Consider the following 25272-nt stretch of genomic DNA (forward strand, 5'->3'; position numbering starts at 1 on the left):
CCCAAGGTCAGTTTCTGGTACAGCAGCGAAGCCAAGCTAGAACTCCACATCCATAACTGTAAGGCATTCCTTCTTCTCCTTGTCTTATGGGAGGTTTAATTCTGAATCAGGAAAAAAAAAAATCCTCATAATTGGCACAACCTCTATGAGAAACAGAACTTTGTTCATTAAGAGCCTTGCAGTGGCCAGGGACTGTTTGGAATATACCGTGCAGGGAAATAGCCTCTGTACTTCATAAATGTGCTATGTAAGAAAAATAACAAGTCTAAAAAAAGCTAGCTTAAAAACCTAGCCATCAGAGAACAGGGTTACAGTGAGAAGCAGAGAAAGGGCTGAGTAGTGGGTGAGCTTTGTTGGCATAAACCCATGCATGATAGACTCCACACAGAGGGTGATAGACTCAAGGAGGTCAAAAAGTTTTAGGAAAAAAAATGGTTCACTGCATTTTTCTTTCACTGCATTTCTTTTACTTTCTACCACCTCTGCTATGCACTGCAAGTTCTGTTTGCTAAGGGCCCAGTCAGTTTTTACTTCCAACATCAGGTCAGCACACCTTGAGGAGTATGGATACAGAGAATTATACCATGCCTAAAGAAACAGCACAGTCTAGAGAACTAATTTTTTTTTTGTTTGTTTGGGGTTTTTTTTGTTTTGTTCAACTGGAATCAATTATTCTTAGCAAAACTGTATAATATCCCATGTTTTTTTCCTCTGTGCTGGTACTGCTTTTCTTCCAAACACAAACTGCAATGCAGTTTAACTCCCTCTAAGTGCAATCTAACATTGTTGGTCCTGGACTAGTTTAAGGGATAGTGACAAATCAAAAGTAACTCAAAACATACTCCTGAAACTTGAGGTGAACCCAAATTACCACTGCTTTCCAAAAGGCATTGGAAAAGTCTCTGAGCTGTTGGAAGCAAGCAGCAAGCCTGCCAGCATTACAGATAATGCTGCAGTCTGCCTCTTTCTGACTTTAGCATCTTTATCTTAGCAAGCTGATACCACCTGAAGAATTTGACAGATTTTATCTGTGAAGACCGAAACATGATGTCTGTGCAAAGACAACTCCAGCTACTTTGAGTCCGAGCTGAAAAAATAAGATTACTTGATTTGAAATGAGTGCTTATCTAATGTTCCTTCCTCACTGGCATGCTTGCTTGCTACCGCACTTTCAAATGATTCATTTAGCTAAAACTCTCCACAGTCACTGGCTAGCTTTCTTCACAGAAAATAGGCTGGAGTGGGACCACTGGGAGAGAAAAATCTGCCCACAACAACCTCCCCTGCATCATCATCAGCCCTCCTGGTGGTGTTAGTACATGTGAATCTCCAAGGGAAACTGCTCAGTAAATGATTGAAACCAACCAGAAAACTTGACTCTTTCCTTGACCAAGCTGAAAGAAATGCAAGTTTTGCATCAACAGTAATGAATATAAGGCACAAATTATGCCCCTGTACTTAGGAGTCTCCGCATACCAGCCCAGAGAAGGTGGGCAGGCAACATGGTGGTGCCCCCAGCCAGAAACCTGAGACACAGACCAACCTGGGGCCAATCTGGTTTCTTGCATTGCTCACTGGGCTGTGGATCAATTTCCTAGAGCCCCATACGCAGGGCAGGACACTTGATGTCGTGACACTCTGCAGCCAGCACAGCACGCTCTTTCTCCATTTCCCAGCAGGCAGTCATTGAACTGTTTCGCTTGTACATTTTTCCTAAGTATCTGCTATAGACCACTGCTGGGGAGAAAATACCGATGTAGGTAGATCCTTCAGCTTGATGTAATGTGGCCTCTCATCTGACATCAGGTAATTCTGCCCCGCTCCCAGTGCCTACCTTTCCCTGCTATTGTGCTTGGACTTTTGAGGTCTCCTTGTACAAGAAGCCCCAGAAAACAGTGCTGCAGTTCATACATACATACAGATGTGTCTGCGTACACGAAAGCTGGCGGGCCGTCTCCTGGTATATGCTGCATAAACTAATGGATCATCTTAAGTCCCTCCCATTTGCAAATCTTAGTATTAGATATGTAATCATGAGATAACATAAGCATCATATATGTAAAAGCACATAAATTCTAATACGCGTGTGCCCCTTTAAAACCAGGAAATAGCTCTTAAAGACTGGGTACCCTGCACATTTTCTGATTGTCCATCAGTGATGTCATTACTTTGTCAGAAATCCCAATAAATGTAAAGGTCTGACCTTTTCCCCCCAGATAATTTCCTTTTCATAATAGCAAGAAGACCCAACCAAGCAGTGAATTTCTGTGAGGATTATTGCACTTCTTGGGTGGCTGATATGACTTGGCCTCTGGCATCAAGCCATGCTACGTACTCCAGAAATGCACTGCATTTCATAGGTTATTGCTTGCATATTACTGCCGGGCAAGTGAACGCTCCATACGCTGGAACAAATTCAAACGCCTTGAAAGGAGATATCTTCCTCAGCGTTGGCATTCATGTGCTGTGGCTGTAAATTACGCCCAGAGTGTTCATTTTCTTTTTAAATGTGTTCTCATCTCGTAATAATTAATGGTGTCAAGTTACTGGTGTGAAAAAAGCCTGACTTTACAACAACGATGGATTAATGAAATAACAGTCATGGCTGGAGTAACAGCAATAAATTGTTAGACAGGAGTGACACACCTGAGGTGATACTTTCAAAGGCCTTAAATTATTTAGGTTTCAGTGTTTTTCACAAATATTTGGCTTTTGTTAACATTTGTTTCCGTGTTAAATATGGAAGTCAGCAGCTCTGGCAAGAACAACTCTCGCTGATGAGCGTGTGGAAATGGGGCACCTGTGCTTTCCAAGACATCCTTCTCTCCCCCAGGGATGACCTCCTACTTCAGGAGTCATCAGAGCTTTGCTATTTGGGGAAGTGAAATCCAAACCCCACAGGCTCAGAAGGGTCTAGAAACCACACCACTGAGCTCACAGGTCCAAATCTCTCCCTTTTTAAAACCAGTGTGAAGTGAGAAACTCTTGAAGCAGTCAAAATGGGGAGAAAACAGAGTAAGCAATTTCCACATAGATACACTTTTGATTAATTTTTTTATTCAATCCATTTTAATATTCAATATTATAACATATGAAATGCAAGAAGAAGAGGGACAGAGCCCTGTGGATATATTAGGAGGGAGGAAAATCTAATTTAGAACACTAGGAAACTTATTTGATGTCACAAAGCACTGGATCAGGCTTTCGGAAACTACACCTAAGGGCAAGGCAAAGGGAAAAAATATATTCTCTCTACTTATAATGTGTCTGACGTGAGATCCTTAATTGCTGGCATAAACTGGTATGAAAAATGGACTGCTGATATCAACAGTATTATATCACTTTTAACTGATGAAGGTTCTCTATGCATTTCCCAATACATATTATCAATTACATTGGGTGTTGTAAATTGATAATTAGGTATTATCAATTAGACTGTGTGGTAGGAAAGAAAAATCCTCTGAAAATTGCAGATATTCCTCCAAACATCAACTCAATTCAGATCATACAGCAAAACTAATAAATACTAAACATTTTTGTAAAGCAAGTAGGACCTAATGAAAAGACACCAAAATCATCAAGAAGCTTCCCAATGCAACAGAAAGCATTTCATTTCCTTTCTCCTTGAATATTTTGTTTTCCAGGCTAGAGGTTATCTTCACTGTATTCTCATGATGGCCTCACACTGTTCCTTCATCTCCATCAAGGCTTGCATCAGGCTGTGATCTGTCCCATGGGTCACCTTCATAATATTATAGGCCTTGAGGAGTGAACAGAAAGGGACACGTTAGTCATTGTGCAGACCATGCAAAGGGGTTGGTCCCTGCAGTGGGGCAGGGATATAAGTACTGGTCCTCAAGCAGTTGGCAGCAGGGGGCTTGAATGCATGGCATAGTAGAAATAGGAGTGAATCATTCCAAAGTGTATAATGATTTGTCCCTGACAAAGGAGGAGGCGCTGACACATTATTCTTAGGTGTTAAAGGTCATGAATATGTTTCACAGATGGATGTTTGGAATAGTAGAGGAAGATACTTTTGCACTGAGGCATGAAGGCCATTTTAAGATTGGTCAACTACAGCACCCAAGGTTTTGATACATTATTTAAAAGACAACTGTGACATTCATGACGTTAGTAGCCTCAAAGTCCTGTAAATAGAAATGGATTAATGTTTAACCAATGGAATAAAGTGCCTTAACTGCATCAGGAGAAACTATGCATAACATCAAACAACTGAGTACATTAATAGTTTCACTCTAAAAAGGCATGCAGGGGAATGGGTCTTTGCTGCATCTCCCAAGGATTATTTTCTCTGTGTGTTTGTCATCTTCTATTGCTAGGCCAATTTATGCTTGCTGATATTGCCTGTAGTGTTGCTGATTCCCTGCCACAAATATGTCTGAAATGCTCTTTGCCCAGCTCATGTTTAGATCATCACTTTTCATATGACATTTCTTCTTCTTCCTTCTATTAAATTCCTTCTGCAAGGAGAGAAGTACCAGATGGAAATGGACTCAGCACTTCTGAAGAAAGAACAAGGGAACTAGAAGTGTACTGGTAGGAGAAAAGACATCAGAGATTTTTCCTCATCCCAAACTGAGGAATTGTCAAAACCTAAATGCAGCCTGTGTTTCAATGGGTTCCTGATCCAGTCAGCTGACAAAATTCAGCTAAATCAGCTTTGGATTGCAGAAAAAGGATCTATTTGGAAACAAATGTTGATAAAAGGGCCTCATTTAAATTGGAAAGATAAAAATATATTATTTGGTGGAATGAGTGAAAGCCTACTTCCAAATTCTAGAGACTGGCAAGCATATGAAAATTCTAGTAGTTTACTTTTGCTTCAAATTAGCTAATTCTTAAAAGAAGGAGGCAGCAAAAGATTGAAAGAACAAGTTGAAATAGCAGTCAAAGCAAATCAAAGTGTGCAAGGAGCTCTAAAAAGAGTCAGATATGTTCTGAGCTACCACAACGCCCTACTACTAAATGATAAAATACGCAGTTACACAGAACAATGGAAATGCTTTCATCACCATTAAAAATGCCTAAGAAATGTGAAATAAAATCAGAAATCCTCAATTTTGCGTATTTCTATTTTAGCAGAAATAGAAAGCTCGTCATGTTTTTGCAAAATGTTTGCAAGTAAGTCATAATTATACTCCCCGAAAAGACTACTTAAATTGTTCTTAGTGTTCTGTTTTTCCTAATTTAACATATTAGGGAAATATTGTAAAGAATATATCATAGAAGTATTTCAACATAGTGGAATGTGAAATATCAAGCTGTACAAGACCTTTTTTTTTAAAAAATAAATAATTGAAAGATTAGTGTAAAAAGCAAGAATAAGAGCCAGTCCTTCCCTGGCAGAGACAGTGGGATGAAGACAGGTGACCGCTTGCATGGTATAGGAATCCTTGGATGCTGCAGAGCAGGATAGCTGCAGGTGGGATCCCATGTGTGTTGCAGTGCAGCAACACGTAGATGCACCCAGGCTAACTAGGAAGGGACAGAATCATCTTAGAGCAAAGTGGCCAGGTGAATTGGCCATGGATCCAGACACACTTGGTGCACAGTGTTTGCATGCCCTGGTCACGAAAGCCGATGGATTTCTCGTGAATGACCTGTGCAAAGAGCTGTGCATTTGGATACATCTGAGTCGCAGTCCTGGGGCAGCTGACATTGATCTTCAGCCCACCTACGGGACAGAGGTCAGGCTAGTAGTGATGGACCTGGACACCCTGATGCACAGCCAGAGATGTCCATACGAATATACCTCTGTTAATAGGCAAAAATCCTTAATATCAAACCTAATCTTGAGATTATGCTACTACTGCTGACTTCTCTCTCATCTCCAACCTTTCCTTTCCATTTCCTTTCTTTCCTCAGTATGGCAGATAAATGCACCCAGTCTTTATCCTTTTGTTTCCTCAGGGAGAAAATAATTTTCATGCAATGTACTGTCTCACACACTGCAGTACGAGTCAGAACCAGCTGCATTGAAGTTAGAATAGCAATGACTTCTGTAATTCCCCAAATTAAACTAGTATTAAATTATGTAGCTGTTTTTGCAAAGGTCAGTGTGAAATGGCATAATTTCACCTCCAAAGCAAGAAATTGCTTTATTGGGTAGAAGCAGGAACATGCAGGCTCTCTGAACACTCCCCCACTCTCCTAAATCACACAGCTAACCAGCAGAGTCGAGGCTGAGCAGAGTCATGAGGTCTGTGTGGCCTTCCTCTCAGCTAAAAGAACAAATCTAATTAAGAAAAACTATAGTAGTCACAAGACAGCAACACAGGCCACAGTGTCATCAACCACACACTGTCTCCCTGAAGAATATAAAACCCATTAGATTAGTGGTATGGCTGTGGCTCCATGAATGCAAATGAAATGCAGCACAGTCATTTGCGCCTGATTTGCATGGGGATGGGACGGGATGCTCATCACCACAGCTGCGGGGAACTGTGTGCAGATGCAGGACGGCACCGCTCCGTCACAGGGAAAGCAGGAAAGCAAATGGCCATGTGCCAAAATGGCATGAAGCGAAGGCTAGCATTTCAGAGGGAGTATCTGTGTTTTTCCAGGCATAGGAAAACCAAAAGCTGTCACAGTTACTATCAACCACAACTGGTAAACTATTCAGCGTTTGAAGCAAACACCTAGAGAAAGGAGATTTCTTCAGTGTTGCTGTGAAACCTGGGAGGAATTTTACCTCAATTCGTGTGCTTTTTGCCTCCACACCAGGGATTACAGTAAGGGAAACTATATTGTACCTACTACAGGCCTTCATGAGACAAGACAGTCATGCCCATCAGCTCATGGGAGGACAAAGGTGCTCCTGCCACCCTTCCAGCCAAGTGCAGCATCTAGGGGGAAACTGGCCGGTCAGTGTCAGACATGTGTGCATCCTCCTGCCTGCCAGCCCTGTTCCCACCAGCCATCACTCAGTGGCTGTGACAGCTGCCCTGCTCAGGGAAGTGCATGGGCACAGGCAGACACTGACACCACCGCAGCCCGGAGGATGGAGCAGCAGCCAAGACAACGCGATGCAGCACTTAGCTTTTCGCCTCAAGGAGATGATGCTCACAAATGAAGTCATCTCCTTGAGTCCAAGCCTTCCGCCCTGCACCCTGCCTGTCCTCCCAAACCAAGCCCAGCTCCACTCAGGTTATGGGCAACCAAACAGGTGAGCTTACAGTGCTTTGAAGGTAACAAATGACACCTAACAAACATTTATGCTAATGACTGCACCTCAGGACAAATCTATACACTTGCTAGGGGCTCCCGTGAGCTCCAGAGATGCAGACCCATCCTGGGCTCCTGCAGGAGTGCTGCTTCCCTGTCAAGAAGCTTTTCTCTTCACAGGACATCTTGTTCCAACTTTTGTTATTGCTGCTTTTTACAGTCATTCCAGGCTCTTTAAATTAGGTTTGTCAGACTGGGCTCCAGCTACAGTCTTTTGCTGACAAAGGTTTTCCAGATCTATAATTCCATTTGTCCTCCCACCATTACATCTTTCATATATATATGTATATAAATTTAAAAATAATACCTTGGTTGTACAATAACCAAGGGCTACCTTCAGGTTTTATTCCAGAAGTGGAGTATTGCCTCTCTATAACACTTCTGTTTCCAAAACCTGGCAAATTAGATTCTGCAGGGTCTAATATACTTTTAGGGGATGATTTCATTTTAACAGGTAACGTAAAGCTCTCCACATTATTTAAGCTTTCTTTGGGGGCGCAGGGCAGAGAGCTAAACCCAAAAGGCGCTAAGAGTAAGGTGATTATGATAGTGATTCATTTTCAGGTGGCACAGAGAGCAGCAGTATAAGGGCTGGGCTGCAGAGCTGTGTATGAATACCTACTGGTCTTAACAACACATCTGATGCAGAGAGGCTGTCAATCCCCAGCAGCTCTGAGGCTGTGCCTGATTAAACAGGATTTATATGAGTGAGGTGAATTTCACTCAGATCTCAATTCCTCTGCACCTTCCACATCCTTCTCCTTAATGCCACACTGAAATTAGTCTGACGAGGGTTCCAACAGGGTGCTATTCAGTGTCAGAGTGTATTAAGAAGAGTAATGAAGCAGAGAAGGTAATTGAGTTTCTGCTCTGAGCATGTGGCATGCTCTGTTGACACATCTAATCACAAAGGGCCGAACTGTGTTCTCATAAAACTCTAGGACATTATCTGAGTTATACTAGGAATCACATCCTTTACTCACAACAAACTGGGAATTATATCCTGTTCTAATTTGTTCCAGCATAGACAGAAATGAAGGGAATCAGTTTCAGATCTCATTCAAGGAAGCGTTGTGGCCTATGCTTACAAGTTGCATGGGGAAAGAGGATGCCAAGAAGCTTTTCCTCTTCTCAGCTGTGCTCCCAGAGAGTAGGAGTTCAGCCTCTCCCTGTCTCACACGTGGGGGAAAAAGGGGAGGCTGAACAGGGAATAGGCAAAACCACAACAGGATTAGTTTGTAAATGGTTCTGCATCTCAGCTGTAAAGCACTTACTGTGTCCTTGTGGACCACTAATGGCTTGGAGACCACAGTTAGAGATGCACTGAGATATGGCATAGAATGGTAAGCAGCACCTTATTCTTCCTTTTCAGGGAAAGAGGAGATCGCAGCTTGAAAAAAAAGTTTCTGTGTTAGGCATGCTCAGTATTCAAAGGATAATACAGTAGCAATCTGGCTTGCAATAGGCAACTTCTTTACTAAAAACATAAAAAGCCCCATCACAACTTCCAGCTTCACTGATGAGCAGAATTCAGATGTCTCTAGGGGAATTCACTCCAGTTTAATTTAATGCAGTATCATATTAGAAATGCAATTAGAAGAATGCCTGTTGATATATTGCAGCAGTATCAATGAAAATAGAAGCTCCTCTGACTGGGGTCTCAGTCCACCTGCTAAAAAGTGAAGTCTGAATGTTTGGAAATTATAAATATTATGGGGGAAATAGCAGAGTAGATTACCTGGCACATGACAGATATATGACTTACTTCTGAATAATGCATGGAAAATAGAATTGATTACTCTTCCATCTGCTTTTTAAGGACCGGAATTGGCCATAATTTAAATTAAATTTATCAAGTGAAGATTTAAGTTACCAAGACTTAGTAAGACTGGCATTGTATTAAATACTAATTTATTATTTCAACATGTGGAAATTATCAGTTATTCAGCTTGCATAATTAATCAGATGTTAAAACCAAATAGATTAGATACAGGGTTTGAAAAATGTAAGTACAAACCACTAAGTTATCTAGAGAGTCATGACTGATATTAACTTTAAGGGGGATCCAGGCAGGAGCAAAAACCACTTCTCCACCCACCCCCAGTGCAGACACACCCATCCCCTTCTATCCCAGTCAGCTGCCCTAACTCCTTGCCACAAGACTAGCTCTTCACATAGCAGGGGTGTTAAACAAGGGGAACATACAGCCAACTTCTGCACTTCTTTCCAACACTGGTGCCAGCACTGGGGCCTGCTCCTGCCCAGCAGCAACATGCAGGTAGCTGGACCAGGTGGCTTTCTGCAGCACCCAGCAAAGGCAACGAGGAGGCTGTGTCAGGCACTGGAGGTGGGCCGAGCGATGAGAAGGGGAACCACACAGAGCATGTACTGTCTTCAGGGCAAGCTGACCACAGGACAGTCAAGGGGAACTGGAGGCAGCACATCTTCCAGGGGAAGAAAAACACCCTAGCAGTGATTGAGGGCTTGAGACTGGAAGCAAGCGAGAGCCTAAGTCCTGAGGATATGTTGCACATGGAAGGGGAATCTTCAATATATTTAAGATGATACTAACAGCAATGTAACGGCAGAACAAATAAGAGCCCGGGGTAGGAGGAAATTAATATAAAAGTCAGCTCAGGTACAAGAGGGATGGCCTAAAGCTGAAATGTAACTAGCAAAGCACCAGCTGCAAAACCTGATCAAAGAAGAGAAAAATGATGAATGATATAGAAATAGGAGGGATCAAGAAGCATGCCTGTTGATTTGAGTGTGGCTCACAATAAAACACAGGCACGGAAGGCAAAGTTCTCCAATCTGAAATCACAGATCCCTGATAGGGAATAAGGAGAGTAGAAACTGCAGTTCTGCTCCTGTTCTTTCAGTGTTCCCAGATTCACTTTGCTACGGTAAGAAGGAGAGTATGAGGCACTGAGATATTTTTATCTCTTCAGATCTAATAGTAATTTTTCATCCAGGCACCTCTGAGTTATTGAACTGTAATTAGCAGTGACTGATACTGGAGGAAGTAAGTGCCTGAAACACTGAGCAACAGCGACCTATCACCACACTCAGCTGCAGCCTAGGGAAACACCACTGATGGAAAAAGTGGTGACGAGAATCCAAAGGCACAAGGTATAGTCAGAGCAGAAGAAGGGGAACACGACAGGTTTGGGGGAAGTGAGGGTGGGGGACAGAGAAGAAACAATTCACAACACTGACCTGTTTCAAGGTCTCCAGCGCTTGAGGAAACATGCCTTGACTGTACTGCAGTTTGCCCACTCGCATCAGCTGGACAGCCCTCAGCGGATGGAAACCAGGATAATACAATCTGCAGAGAAAAAGGAGGAAAATGTGTCACTGTCAGCTCTCACCTTCACAGTCACTGCCTCTGCAGAGAGCTATTAGGGTGGGACTGCAAAGTCATTGTGAAAGTTAATAAGGTACTCAGAGAAAATTAGCTGCACTACTGAGAAGCATGAAATACTGAGGGGAATTAGCAAATTATTACTCTCCATCTCAGAGGAATGCCTTTAACATTATCCTGTTAGAAAGTGACGGGAGTTGGATTATTTAATTCGCTACTGTTGGATAATACAATAGCATTTACTGTACTTAGTGTTGCAAACAGAGGTTGTTCACAATCTCAGGTCTCTGGAGAGCTATAATTTTAAAAGGAAGCTTCAGCAGGGGGAAGCCAGTCCTGGATCCTCCAAGATGAAGTGGAGGGACTGGAAGGAAAGCAGGTATGTAACACTGAGGGCACCATTTCTGAGGGTTTGCTTGCTGCTCTCTGTTGCAGAAAGAACTGGTGCTGCACGTTCAAGAAAACACCTCAGACTTGGCTTGTGCATCTAGACAAGCTATTTGATAGTGTGAGGATACAATCCTGTTCTTAATTAATTTCACAGAAGCAGAGGTTTTCCATCAACCTCACTGGAGTTAGTAAAAACAGAACTATGCTCTCTTTTTTCCTAGGAAGTAGATGGAGAGCAATGTCATCATTAATTCGCCTCGAGATGCTCTTGAGATGTCCATGTTTCCATGGTGGCCACTCCATATTTCCAAATCCTGCCAGTCCTACGTCCTGGATGTGGAGAGCACGACATCTCAGAAGAGCAACCTGGGGGCTGCAGAAAGCCATAGACATGACTTGACTAGAACTGGCCAGCAGGAAACACAAGGTGAAGGGGCACACCTGGAAGTTAAGTAAGTCTTAGATATTTTTTAACTACACAAATGAAAGAATAAAAGCCTTAAGCATGACTCACCAAAGACAAACGTTCTATTTGATCAAAAAGCATTTTATTTCCTCAAGTACACCAGTGGTGTGCTTGAGGAGTGTCTAAAAAATATAATTTGTCAGATAAGCTTCGCCAAACCTATGATCATCAGACTTCAGTGAAATTGTTAATAAATGATACCACTGCAGTCAGAAAGAAACTTAAATCTGCATGAATATGATTAAATGCATGCTAAGACATTAAATGATGTAAAGTTGTACAATGCATAGGAATCTGCTGTTAAGTCTGCATGCAAATGAACGAGTTATCTTTCTCCATTATTTTTCACTAATAAAAATGCAAACACGATTAATGCAAACAAGTAATTGTTTAAAGGGCTGTGTATCTGACTGTCCTTACAAATCTCAAATGAAGAAGTGGAAACATCATGGAAATGTTTTCACACCCAAACCCCCTTTTTCTGCTGATCCCACACGGTTTCAGTGAAGACATACAGAAGCACATGGGAAGCATGTCTGTCAGGATCTCAGGAGCAACAGCTCTTGATCTACCAAAGCCTCTCACAAACCAGCAGAAACCAGCTCCTCAATGAGAATAATCCACCCTGAATTGCCACAAGCACCACCTGTTCAGACCCCTTGTGGGTTGCAGTTCAAAAAGGTTGGAAAGCCAGCAGACAAGAGAGAAGAAAAATTATAGCACTTATCTCAGTCCAAACTGACCACTCAAGAACTTCAGGGATCTGGTTAAAGAAAAACTGGAAAACTAACAGTAAGTTTATTTTTAAATTTTGGGTTTGGTTATTATATCAATTAACATGATGATATCTGCTACTAGTTAAATAGGGAGAAAACACAACTAAGTCAGATATTTTGGTGTGAATTAGTGAAGAGTAAGAGAAATTGCAGTGCTAACATGGCACAAATGGGAGTAGTGAGTACATGCACAACTTTGTAAAAATTGCAAAAAAAGATGCCTATATGATTGTGTACTTCCCTGCTGTAAAGGAAGGAGTAAAAAGGTCATTCTGTCTCCTCTGGGCCACCAAAATGCCAGGAAGCCTGGGACAAGGATCACAGCCACAGCAGAAGGAGCTAGGGAGGCAAAGACTTTTTGCACGAGATGACAACTCAGCTTTGCAGTCCCCACTAGACTCTCTCTGCTGTATCCTGACAGCTCTGATTCTCTTCCCACTGCTCCTCACAGTCTCTTCACATCTCCTTCATTCTACACCTTTACACTTCATCCTTTCAACCATCTTTTTTAATGACTCTCCTTTTCCTTCCCCTCTTGAATAACCAGCCCCATCCAAAATACCAACACAAACAGGGAACTTGGGTCCTGCCTCTCCTGAAGCCACCACAGGGATGGCAGCTCACATAGACAAATCCAAGCTATGCTTTAGTTCAGCAATGTGGTGCCTGCTAAACTTCACGCAGGTTCATCAGAATTCAGAATCTGCCCCTCCATGCAAATGGGTTTGTTTCTATAGATCATACATTCACCTGCAGTCAATAAAGATTTAGGATTGTGGTATATGCAGTAGTAGAGAAAACAGGCAGCAATCTAGCAATGTCAGATACCCAGCCCAGACTACTAACCATAAACTAAAGCAAGTGAAAATTTAAGATGAGGACACAGAAGGAGAAAGTGTGAAACAAAGAACCCTGTGCTCATAAATATTTACAAAGCTGTTCTACTGAGCTGATTTATGCTCTGATCTTATGCATGTACATAGTTATATTTTGCAAGCCTTAAAATTGACATTTGAAACAACTGTTTATTACCATATTCTGGAATAAATCTATTAAACTATTGGAACACCTTTTGTGGAAGCACATCCATTGAGTGAGTTTACTAAAGAAATCCAGACAGTTTGCAGCTCTTCTGGGAGACATGTAAGTGGGAAAAATGCTGCTGACTTCTTCCAGACATCCCTAGGACTCAGTATTATGAAGAACTGGCATGGCAGAAAGAACTACGAAGCAGTGTCAGGTACTTGTGAGCCAATTTATTATACCCACGCATTTCTCTGAACAAAACAAAGTGCATAAATTTAAGAATAAGGAACACATTTACCAGTCAAGGAACTGGTACCTAAAGACTGTCAACAAGAGACTAAGACAACTATAGAGAAATACATGCTGTAAAACATGTTACAGCTTGGGAAGAGCAGGATTTCAATCTGTAAAGGATTTTATGAGATTTACCAGGGCCTGAGGGACAGCAAGGGGAACAGTAACATACTGAAAGCTGAAATAAAGATATTTCTGTGGAGTCATGTTTCCTGGCCCTTGGCACTGGTCAATGCCCAGTAGTTCACTTGCAAAAAGAGATTAAAGAGAATACAACAACTAACAAGTAAAGCTGTGCTGTAAAAAAGAGAACTGTAAGAGGCTGAGAAAGATCTGTACATTTTGTATCACACCCTCTGTTTATATAAGGCAGCACAGCTTTGCTCCCATCTATGACCAACAGCATCCATGCTGGCCTGTCCCTCCAGCATGCCCTCCTGCCTATCAACTGGTCCCCCCAGTTTGGTGTCATCTGCAAACCCCACAGAAGTGCCTTCTGTTGCCTTCTCCAGGTCATTGATAAAGATGTTAAACAGGATGAGTCCCAGGACAGGCATCCAAACAGGGTACAATCCAACAGCCATGTCTTCTCCTCCCCACCTCCCCGCCCATTCCCTTCAATCAATTTTTCACCTATCTAGCTCTCTATTCACCTGGACTATAACATCAGAAATAGCGTGGCCAGCAGGGACAGGGAAGTGATCTTACCCCTGTACTCGGCGCTGGTGAGGCCACATCTCGATTACTGTGTTCAGTTTTGGGCCCCTCACTACAAAAAGGACATTGAATTACTCGAGCGTGTCCAAAGAAGGGCAACGAAGCTGGTGAAGGGTCTGGAGCACATGTCGTACGAGGAGCGGCTGAGGGAACTGGGGTTGTTTAGTCTGGAGAAGAGGAGGCTGAGGGGAGACCTCATTGCCCTCTACAACTACCTGAAAGGAGGTTGCAGAGAGCTGGCGATGAGTCTCTTGAACCAAGGAACAAGCGATAGGACAAGAGGCAATGACCTCGTTGCACCAGGGAAGGCTTAGACTGGATATTAGGAAGCATTTCTTTACAGAACAGGTTGTTAGGCGTTGGAATGGGCTGCCCAGGGCAGTGGTGGAGTCCCAATCCCTGGAGGTGTTAAAGATTCAGGTTGACATAGCGCTGAGGGATACAGTGTAGCTGAGAACGGTCAGTGTTAGGTTAATGGTTGGACTAGATGATCTTTAAGGTCTTTTCCAACCTAGATGATTCTGTGATCCTAACTTGGATGCTAACTTCCTGATCTTCTTGACCTTGCAGAGATAATAGTGAGCAAGCTGGCCAGCTCTCCCAACGCCTTTGCTGGAGGTAGCCATTGGGTCTGATGGGTTTGTAGGGGTCACACTCTCTCAGGTAATCCCTGTCTTAACCCTTATTCTGGGATGTGCCTGGGAGACTTCATAGGCAAACAGTGAGGCAAAGAAGGCACTGGTTAGCTTACTACTCAAAAGCTCAAATGAAAGCCATTTCCTAGTCTCCAGGTAGCTTGCACCAGTGTTTCACTGTTCCAGGCACCAGGAGTTCCTGCATTTCATTCACAAAATACAAGGATACCAATTTTCACTAGGCAAAGATATGCCCCACACTTTGTAAAGCAATAGCTGCTTCTAATACACTGTGAAATCAATAGTTCCTGTTTGCAATTCAGTCACAAGGTTTGCCTTGATTAACCCCCAGAGCAGTCACTGAACATATACTTTATAAAGAAAAAAATATTTTTCTCCATTCTATATATTAGCTCTGAATCTCTCGAAGCAATCCCTTGTGTCCTCATGTAAAGAACAATGTAAAAAAGACAACCCTTGACAAATTTTAGCCAGTTCCTTCTATTCCTTAATACTGTAGTTCCATAATTCTACTCAACTTATCTTCCATTACAAGGTAAATAATCAGAGCTTTCGTGTTGTCTTGTCAATTAAAGTCTAGTATTAAAAAAAGAGACTGCAAAATCACTGACTTTTCTGATGTCTCATATTTTAAAACAGATGCCTACCATTCCTTGTAAATCAGTCTGTGTGGTTAACATTGACACTGTTGTCTTCAGCCTGATGTAATTAGAAGCAGGCAAGATTTATAAAACCTGAAATAAGGGTTTAAAATGGAAATGTTACAAGGCTTTTTAATATGGTGACATGTAAAAAGTGATGCTATACATAACTGTAAATTGTTTTGCAGTACCTTTTAGTGCAAGTAAATATGACAGCATAAAAGACATAAAGCAGTTTTAGGAGCCGCAGCATCAGAGAAGGAATTAAGAAGAGGCTCCTGGGCTTCAGCAAAGGTGGTGAGCAGAATGTAAAGAGGACAGCGTCAGCCTCATGACAGAAACATATACAGCTGGTGGAAATGTTCACCACAAATATACACCCAATAAGTTCAACCTTCTCTTCTTTCTCTGACTCATTCTTGATTTCTGAACTGCTCATTAGTTGACTACATTCATTAAAGCTGTTCACTGAACTGCAGCCTTGGAATTATTTTTACGTGGTCTAGTTATTTGTTTTTTCATTATTCAGTGATGTGAGACTGGTCATCTAATTCGCATGATATTATTTCTACTCCTTGGCTAGCCTGAACAAGGGGTTCTAAGTATGAGAAATATGAGAAAGATTTTTAGGACCAATTTAAGGACAAATTATTAGTTATGCTAAATAGTATGAAACATCCGTTACCTATCAACATTTCCAAGGAAGGAACCAGTTATTTCATGAATAGTCAAAGAAATCATATGCCTTGGGAAGATGAGACAGGTAAACTAACCATGACAGATCTTAAATGCCAAAGATGCCGCAGCTATTCAGTCTGATCTCCAACACAGAATTTCACCTGGCAATTTCTGCTCCAAAACCAGCAATTTGAGGCTGAAATAGTGCTTAACAAGCAATGCTTTATTTACAGAAAATAATCTTAAGCAGCTTTATACATAATTTGCTCAATATTAATATATTTTTAATAAGCATAAGCCCTGTACAGGAGTTTTGCCTGGGATGGAGCAAAGTTACAGGGTTATTTTGGAGGAAGTGGGAAAGTGTTATCGATACTGGACTAAGTGACTCTGTTTTGCATGCCAAGTATTAGAAGTCTAGTTGAAATAGCTATATTAACCTGTGTATAATCTTTAGGGGTCCCTGTGAAAGCCTTCCAAGAGAATACTGGCCTGGCTTTCATGTTAATAATGTGTTTTTTCTTGGAATAATAAAGGTGTTTATCTGTTATTCTTTCTGGCTTCTCTTTCTCTCTCTTTCTCCCTTTCTTTTATTCTCTTAACAACTTCCTATTTATCATGGATGACCAGGTAAGTTTAAATCAGCTCAGTACCTTACAACTCCCCTTATACCTTCTGCAGCAGCCATGTCATTTTTGGAGTAGCAGACTAAATCCTTCACCTGTGGCAGACCTGATATACTCCAGCTGCCCTGAAATGTTTATTGTCCATTTTATCTCCCCATCACAGTGTCTCGTGGAGACGATCAAAACATCAGTGAACAGTTTAATGCTGGCATCACTATTTTCTATTTTCTTCCAGATTTGACCTCTCTCACTTGGATTTTGGGATTGGCTCCTCAACACTAGCAGGGAGGTTTTCCTGGAGATAACCACTAGTGCACATCCCTAAAGCGTTACAAAAAAACTTTGCCAGTGTTGAGAAGACATTATTAGTAGAAGCTTTATGCTGGAAAATCTCTTACAAACTAAAGCAGGTAAAGTTATTTTCTGTTACTATTATGTAAAACTATTAATTACACCTAAAAGACTTTTCTTCTGGTTTAACTAAATAACAGCAGAAAGTCAGCATCATTTTCTGAGCCAGTGGTCCTCATATCAGTAGAGATGTGTAGACCTAACACCTCTGATCAGAGTTGACTTGGAAGTCTCCATACTCTTATAATATATCCTGGCTGTACATTTTTGCAGACTAATTTACACGTGCTCTCGATCTGTATTATTGCTGTATTGGCAAAACTCTAAGTATCCCCACTATTGAAATTTTCACCAACAACCACAACTCATGTATGAGTCTCATCATACTAAGCACTAAAGAGCACGGCATGAAGCCTTTGTTTTGCACAGATAAGACATGGAGGCAAATGAAGTGGTTTGTCCAATGTTACAAGAGAAAATCTCTGGGAAAGCTAAGAGTTGAACATAGATCTCATCGTAACTTTAGGATGTTTTTTGGTTCAGGCAGAGCCCAGTTCTTGTGTCTATGCTGTCTTGTCTATCTGTCTGGCTCTGTCAATCCAAATAAAAGTAAATGTAGTTTTATAGGCTTGACAGGCTTGCTGTATTTTGCAAATGAAATGTAGAGACAGTAACCTTAATTTAGAAACTTTTGTGCCAGACTGCCAATTTATTTTTCTTTTATTTTTAAATTCTGTCTTCACTCAAGAAATGCCCTGTTATTTCAGTGAAATAACTGCCTCTGGAAACAGTTCAGGATTTAGATATATGAAATTATGGCTCAAAATATTTTTCATCACATCTGCATCTCATACTGTTCCATTACTATTTGTTTCAGTGATTTAACTGATGTGATCAAATAAGCAATCACACTTCTTAATAGACTGAATTCTCAAGAAATGTTAGCTATCCATCTCGGAAATAATTTCTCTCTGGCTGCTGATCATTCTGCTGTATTCCTTATGGTGATAATTTATGTCACATTAAAATGGATATTGTTCCAGATGTTGGCTCTGCCAAGATTTGAATGATAACTTCAACAAATGACTAAGTGGTATAAACTGCAATTTTCATATTGGCTCTTGATCTGACTAACTCACCCACTTAAAGTGCTGACATTGTCTGTTTGAACTGTCCACTTCAAATGTTCTGTCTTCTTCTGGTGTTAAGAGATGCTAAGGAAAGAAAGAGTGCTCAATCTGGGATGGAAGTAGGAAAAGATGTTATATAGATTGTCCCTGTGTCCTGGATGATCTTCAAAACATCTTGCAGCTCGTGGGTTTTTTTGTCATGAGTTCACCATCTTTACAGCTAAAGATGGTTAGGAAGGACTGTTGCTGCAGGTAGGAACATACTGTCTCAGTCCTTGCAGAACTAGAAGAGTAAGAGATTAAGGTCAATAGTTTAGTTCAAAGTATTTATAAAAAGATTTTAAAAGCCATATAGGGTATGTTGGAAGAATGCTAGAAAACAGAAGTGTAGGAAAGACAGGAAAGGAAGAATGGGAAAGCTAGTTAAAGAAAACATGCATGGAAAGAGAAGTAAAATACAGAAGGAAAATGTACACTAGAGACATTGTAATTTGTGACAAAGGCCTTGATGTCACCTCCCCTTCATCAGTGAACCTATGACTGGCTGTCGATGCTAAGAAAAATGGCCCACCTTCTGCATCTCATACAGCTGAGAATACAACTACAAGACTGGCTGCAGATACAAGCAATGTAAGTTTAGACTCCAGATTTCTCAGAGCAGATCACAGATTTACAGGTTTGCATGATCTTTATTCTTCAGCCACAGAACCAGAGAGTGACAGGAAAACGAAAAGCACCTCTGGATCCCTTAAGCGAGTTGCATAGAACTTTCCTCTAATTGATTCCCTCTGCTATGATACGACTGCCCCCAGTGTCAGAGACACACACATCTAATTGATACTAGTGCCAGTAAACTTCAGAGAGGTCGTGCGAGTGTGTGTGTGCGTGTGCAAGCACAAACTGTGCAAGGAAGGGTGCAGCTGGTAGTATTGACATCACATCTTCAGTGCAAAATGTCTTCTCTCCACTCACCAGTATCTCAGATCACCTCAGAAGTCTGTTGTAATGCAGAAGACGGATAACATGTGACTTAGATCACTGGTTTATGCAATAGTATCAAACTTCCTTGTTTCCTTTTCTATTGGATCTCCAGATAATTCTCCAGAGAAACTGTCAGGTGCAGTGCAATGACACTTTCTCTTTAGAGAGATGATTACAAATACCAATTTCAGACAGGATGGCTGAAATCTGGAGACATAGTCATTTTTCTCATGACAGCTGTGGGTCAGGAAAGAATCAAAGCAGCATGTTCTTTGGCTGGATTTGTCATTTTCCACTTCTGGGGACTAGAGAGTTATCATTATTTTTATTTATTTATTTTTTTTTTTTTTCGTACACATAGGTCAGTGTTTTAGCAAGCATTTATATATACAGTGATGGGTTCTGAGGTAAGCTGTATAATTTGGGAAGTAGATCTTGGAGTTATAATGGATATTTCTGTGAAAACATTAGCTCTGTGAACATTATGGTCAAAAAAGCAAAACAAATCTTAGGATATTTTTAGGAAAAGAAAACAGAGAAGTGCTGTAAAAATACATCATGCCACTACATCTTGGGTATTGCATGTAATTCTGATCCTGTCTTCTCAAAAAAGTTCAGCAGAAAGGTATAGACAGGGGTGATGAGGACAGTTAGAGGGAGTACAATGAAGGAGGAAATAAATAGAATAGGACAAGCCTGCAAAAGAAAGGATTGTGGAAGGACTTGATGATCTACAAAATCACAAAAAGCATGGAAAAGGCAAATGAGGAATGATCACTGTTTCTCATAATACCCTGAATATATCAGACAAAACCAACAACTGGCAGGTTCAGAACAAATAAAAAGGTGTTCCATCTCACTCAGACACTAGTTGAACTATCAACCCAGTACCTCAAGGCGCAGCTAATTTTCGATCAAAAAGTAAATGGATAACCAAGTCCAGGTTCATATTTTCTTCTTCCATGACTACATCAATTGGCATGTTACAGTCACCTGATGATCACCAAATCTTCTTTCCTGCCTGCTATTTCCAAATGATAAGCTTCCAGTTTAGAACAGGTGGAAGACTGTGAAAGGACTCATAGTTATCTTCCTTATTTTTTGGTATCTCCCTGAACCTGCCTCTTTCTTATCCAGTTTCTTATCCATCTTATCTTTTTTGTGCAAATGACCAACCAGAATGACAGTAACTCTGTAATACTCCATTACATTCTTCATTGAAGCTTAGCTCTGTGGTATTTTCCTTCATTTAGATTATATTGTCTTATCAAAAACAGTCTTGCATGATCCATTTTTAGCAAATCTACACTGATTTTTTTACAGCATTTTCATTCTTTTAACTTTTTTTTCCCTTGACAATCTGCCCTAAATATGTAAAGTGATGGCCCTCTAGTTCCCCCTTCTAAAGTACCATGGGTACTTCAATTGTTTAGTGTCAGCTCTGATGTGAGGGTGCTCTCTGAGCACCACTTTTATTTTGGAAGTGCAGCGTACCCTGTCCATAGCTAACAGTGAAACTAAGTTAATACAGAAAGGAATTTACTTTGCATCCAGTTAGCAAGATGGTCCTTTTTGCTTTGTGATATCTTGTGCCATTTTTGCTCCCCAAGTAAACACCTTCATATCTTCACTAACTTCCACAGTGGCATTGTGTTACCAACAGTTTCATGTTAATAGTAATATGGGGGTTATGGAAAAAAGTGAGACCAGGCATCTCTCCTTTGCCCCACAGTCTTCCTATCAGCAAGATGCTGGTTCACTGTCATCCCAACAGCAGACATCTGATGCACCTCAATGTCTACAGACTTCTGATTTGGTTGGGTAGCTGTTGAACCTAATGATACTAATCTCACTGTTCTGCCAATGTCTAAATGGCTCATCCCCTCGTTTTTGGCCACACAGCTGCCTTCCAGAGTCACCTCATTTACAACTTTTTTGCTTTCACCCATAGTGTTGTCACCTTTCAAAATTTGTCAGGCCTGTCCTTTACCAGCTTTCATTTCAGTTTTTCTTGCTTCTTGGATACTTACTGTCAATAATAATAGCAACAATAACAGCTTAATTAGCATTTGCAAAATTTAGTGAGATTCTTGCGCATAACTTGTTAGGAGCGTGTCTGAACAGGAACTCCATTGCCTGATGTCAGATATCTCATTTAGACATCTAGCCTTACCTCTCATGTCTCTGCTTTTCCATCTTTAAGATGAGAATACTGATCTATTCAGTGGAGCTGCTATGAGGGCTAAATTCAGTCATGTTTGTGAAGAGTTTCGAGACTTCAATAGGAAGATTCTGCAGAAGTTCAAAATATTAGCACTAGTTCGGAAGAAAACTACAAAACCTTGGTAAGCTACATGGTTAAAATACGACAGCTAAACAAGACCATCTGTCTGAACTGGAGAATGCTTAACTTCCATCCAGTTGCTCAGCTGGCTAGAAAATTTCTTGCATGACCCAAAAGGCATGTAAATTGCTCCAGAGTTTCCTAGGAAAGAAAACAATCTGGAAGAAAGGGGAGGGGGGAAATAGCATTCTTTACAGAAAAAAGGAGACCTGCTATGAACTTTATGAACAACAATCACGAGCAATAATCTCTCCCAGTCTCTAAAGTGCTGCCTGAAATGCTGGCTGAATATAAAGGAGAGAGTTTTTCATGTAACACCACTATGCCTCTTCACGGCATGGAAAATGGTGTGCAATACTTCAAAAGACCAAGGCATGCTTGAACTCTCTGTTTGTAATTGAAAGTAGCATGTTCACTGAGCAAGCATTTTTCAAGCAAAGCCATGTTTGCTGTATACCTTGATTAATGAGTACTTTTGTACCTTGGCAGAACAGGCAGGGGGTAAAAAATTTTTAAGAGAAGATTGCTTGAAGAGGAAATAGATCCATGAAATTAATATCTCAGTTCATATAAAGGAAAGCAGTTCTCAAGATTTCATGCTTTACATGGTATCTCATATCATAGCTAGTTTAGTTTGTGAGCTACTGTCTCGAATGGTTAAATCCAACATGTACGTTGCAGATAGCAGAACATCTCAGGACACTTTCCACTGATGTAAACCAGTACAATGCCACCCATTTTAATACTTGATGCATAGACTGCCACAGTTATATGGCCTTTTGCTAGCACAGGGAACACCATGCTTCTAAGAGCTATAAAACAATGTTAATGTCAGCATCACAGAATCAAAACCAAGTTTCCAGAACATCGCTCAGAATGCACAGTAGTTTGTAATAAAGATTTTTGGCTCACTTTTTGTTCAAATGTTGCTTTCTTCCTACAGTACTCTCTGTGACAGAAAGCAAAGTTTTATTCCCAGATTTTGGTTCAAAATTATTTGTAATCTCAAGCCACCATTTTGTAATCATATGTTGTCCTAAAAGATTCTGAGGTTTTGCAAAATTATACCTAGCTATAGTTATGGGGCCCAGCCACTCAGAGCTTGTTTAGAGATGTGTTGAGACAGGAGCGTAAAAGATACTCTCCAATAGGCATTTTGCATCGAATTTCCTCAGTATGAGGTTTTGGATTGCGTTTCTAGATTAAGTCATTAGATGTTTGTGTCTTGACATGACAAGGATATATTTCTATAGGCAAGATAAGAGATGAACAATTCATTTAAGCTAAAGTGCAATGCATTCAGGGACCTACTGAATAAAACTCCTGAGTAAAAACAGAAACAAAGGGTTCCCAGACTGAAAATATAGGGCATGATACACAGCAACCCAGTTCCCAAAGAATTATCTGGTTTTTTTCTCCCACTTAGTGGCTACTACATAAAAATAGATGATGGGTCTGTTGGAAGGATAATGTTTTCTCCAACCATGGGAACGCCAGCCCTTGTGAGGAGAGCCATGGAAGGGTGGCCGCCTCTCCAGACCAGACCACAAGTGTAGTGGCTGAACATGACACTGAAGAATATGGCCATGAGCCCACCAGAAGAAGAAAAAAAGAGAAAAAATCCACAAAACCCCCTGGAATCTGCACAGGAAATCCTGTGGAGTTACTTGACAGAGACCTGATCAGTCCAGCCCTCACAATGGTACTTGCTCAGGCACCAGTGGAGGCATAGACATTTTGTGTCCAACCTCCTTTCCTTAGAGGCTGCAGGTAGATATCCCATTGGTGCAGTACACTTCTGACAGGAATCCTCTGAAGCGATGTGATGTTTATCTTGCACCCCGTTCACTGAGGGCAGCAGGCACAAAGGAAGAGCTACAACTGCACTATCATGCCTAAAGCACATGAATAAATGGCTTGTAGCAGACTAAAATTACGAAACAGTGAGCCACCACATTTCTCTCTCAGTCAGCTGTGTGGAGACAATTAGCACATTGATTTATGGATGAGTGGAGGAGGGGAAATGAGCAAAAGAAACACATGTGGACTCTATCAAGTACTATTTTTTCTATTAAATGTTAGTTGTGTCCCACTGAGCTAAAGAAAGACTCTGTAATACTTGGCCCACAGTTTCCAGTAGACGATTTCTGCACAGTGAGACAAGGTTCACAGTTCTAGCTCAGAAATAATAGCCAGCACATTGGGAAGAGCTCCAGCGAGCTGTTGTGCAAGTGCAGCAGAGCTGCCACGGTAACCAATCTATGGGTCCTGGACTACTATATCTTCCTGTGTCCCAGGTTATACTCCTTTGTTTGGCATAATTTTTACTATTGGTTTCCCATTATACGCACCAGCTGATTCTGAGGCAGAACCTCCAGTCTCTCTCACAAGTCATTATTTTGAGAAGAAATACCCTTTTCTCCCTCTTCCCAGATACTTGTCTCCTGTTTTCTTCGCCATTTTCCTCTTCTAGTTTTTGTACATTTCTTTCCTAATTTCTCTATCCTTACCCTTAATTTTCTTCCGCTATTCTCTACCCCACCAAGCTGCCTTTTTCCCCTCTAAACTCTTCTCACCATCTTCTTATTGATAATTTTATATTTTTTCCATTCCTGGGTTCTACCTACCTACATATAACCAAAGTTGTATGTCCTGTGGAGGCTGATTGCTCATTTGGATGGGCTACATACAAGATATATATCTCTGAAGCAACTGTTAGACCACTAACAGCTGCTTCAAAGTAAACTCCCTATACACACTGAAAATTACATGTTAAGACATGCAGTGGTATACTGTGTATAAAGCCTCAGGAAACTACCCATTGATCTATGACATGTCCATTAATCTCTGCAGCCTAAAGGGCATCTTTCTAAATTGGTACAGGAGGCAGCCATGAAAAGAAATCTGTCAATACTCTTTTGAGAGGCACAGGAAAACCACACACTGAGTCTTTGCTATTAAATATGAATCCATGGCATGAGGCAGGCATCAAAATCTAAAATGGCATTTACTTGCCTTGAGCAAAAACAAAATGTCATGGCTCCATCTGATTTTACAGAGTAGCACAATGGGACTTCACCATTTGATTGTCAATTTGTGATTTCTCTGAAATATGACTTAGATATCTCTTGGCTTTCACAGCATCCATTATGAGGATTTTTGTACCACATCCAGTTTGCATTTTGTGCTGGACCAGATGTATCTCAATAGAGTGCAGAAAAAGGTCTCTGCTAGGTGACAGCTTCTCTCCCAGAAAAATGGAGATTTTTCATGTAGTCACCTTGCAGATGCACATCACAGCACTGCAAGCTTTTGTAATAAAAAGTACTTCATACTCTTTCTTGGAGCTGTATCTTCTTTCTTCCTCTGCTCATGGTGGCACATCAAGTAATGTTCTTGGTCCACCTTCCTCCCTTTTTTCATAAGACTCTGTCAAGGGACCAGCAACTCTGAATCACATGAAACACCAGTTCTTAGAAAGGGCTCTGCCAATTGCCTACTGGTTTTCTCCAGACTTTTTTGCGTAAAAGCTATGACATACCTTATCAAATATTTAAGGCAGTGCTTTACATTGTCCCTTATCAGAT

General features: G+C 41.0%; 1 protein-coding gene across 2 annotated transcripts in view; it reads right to left on the reverse strand.

The window, feature by feature from the left end:
- Window positions 1-3037: 3037 nt before the first annotated feature.
- SMYD3 (SET and MYND domain containing 3) overlaps window positions 3038-25272 on the reverse strand; it is a 431626-nt gene continuing 409391 nt past the window's right edge. For both annotated transcript variants that reach the window (XM_074863269.1, XM_074863271.1), the window contains 2 exons: window positions 10465-10573; window positions 3038-3760 (listed from right to left, as the gene is read on the reverse strand). In XM_074863269.1, the coding sequence (XP_074719370.1) occupies window positions 3659-3760; window positions 10465-10573 (211 nt within the window). In that variant the 3' untranslated portion in view covers window positions 3038-3658. The remainder of the gene's footprint in view (window positions 3761-10464; window positions 10574-25272) is intronic.

This window comes from Strix uralensis, chromosome 3 (assembly GCF_047716275.1).
Source record: "Strix uralensis isolate ZFMK-TIS-50842 chromosome 3, bStrUra1, whole genome shotgun sequence".
Lineage (NCBI taxonomy): Eukaryota > Metazoa > Chordata > Aves > Strigiformes > Strigidae > Strix > Strix uralensis.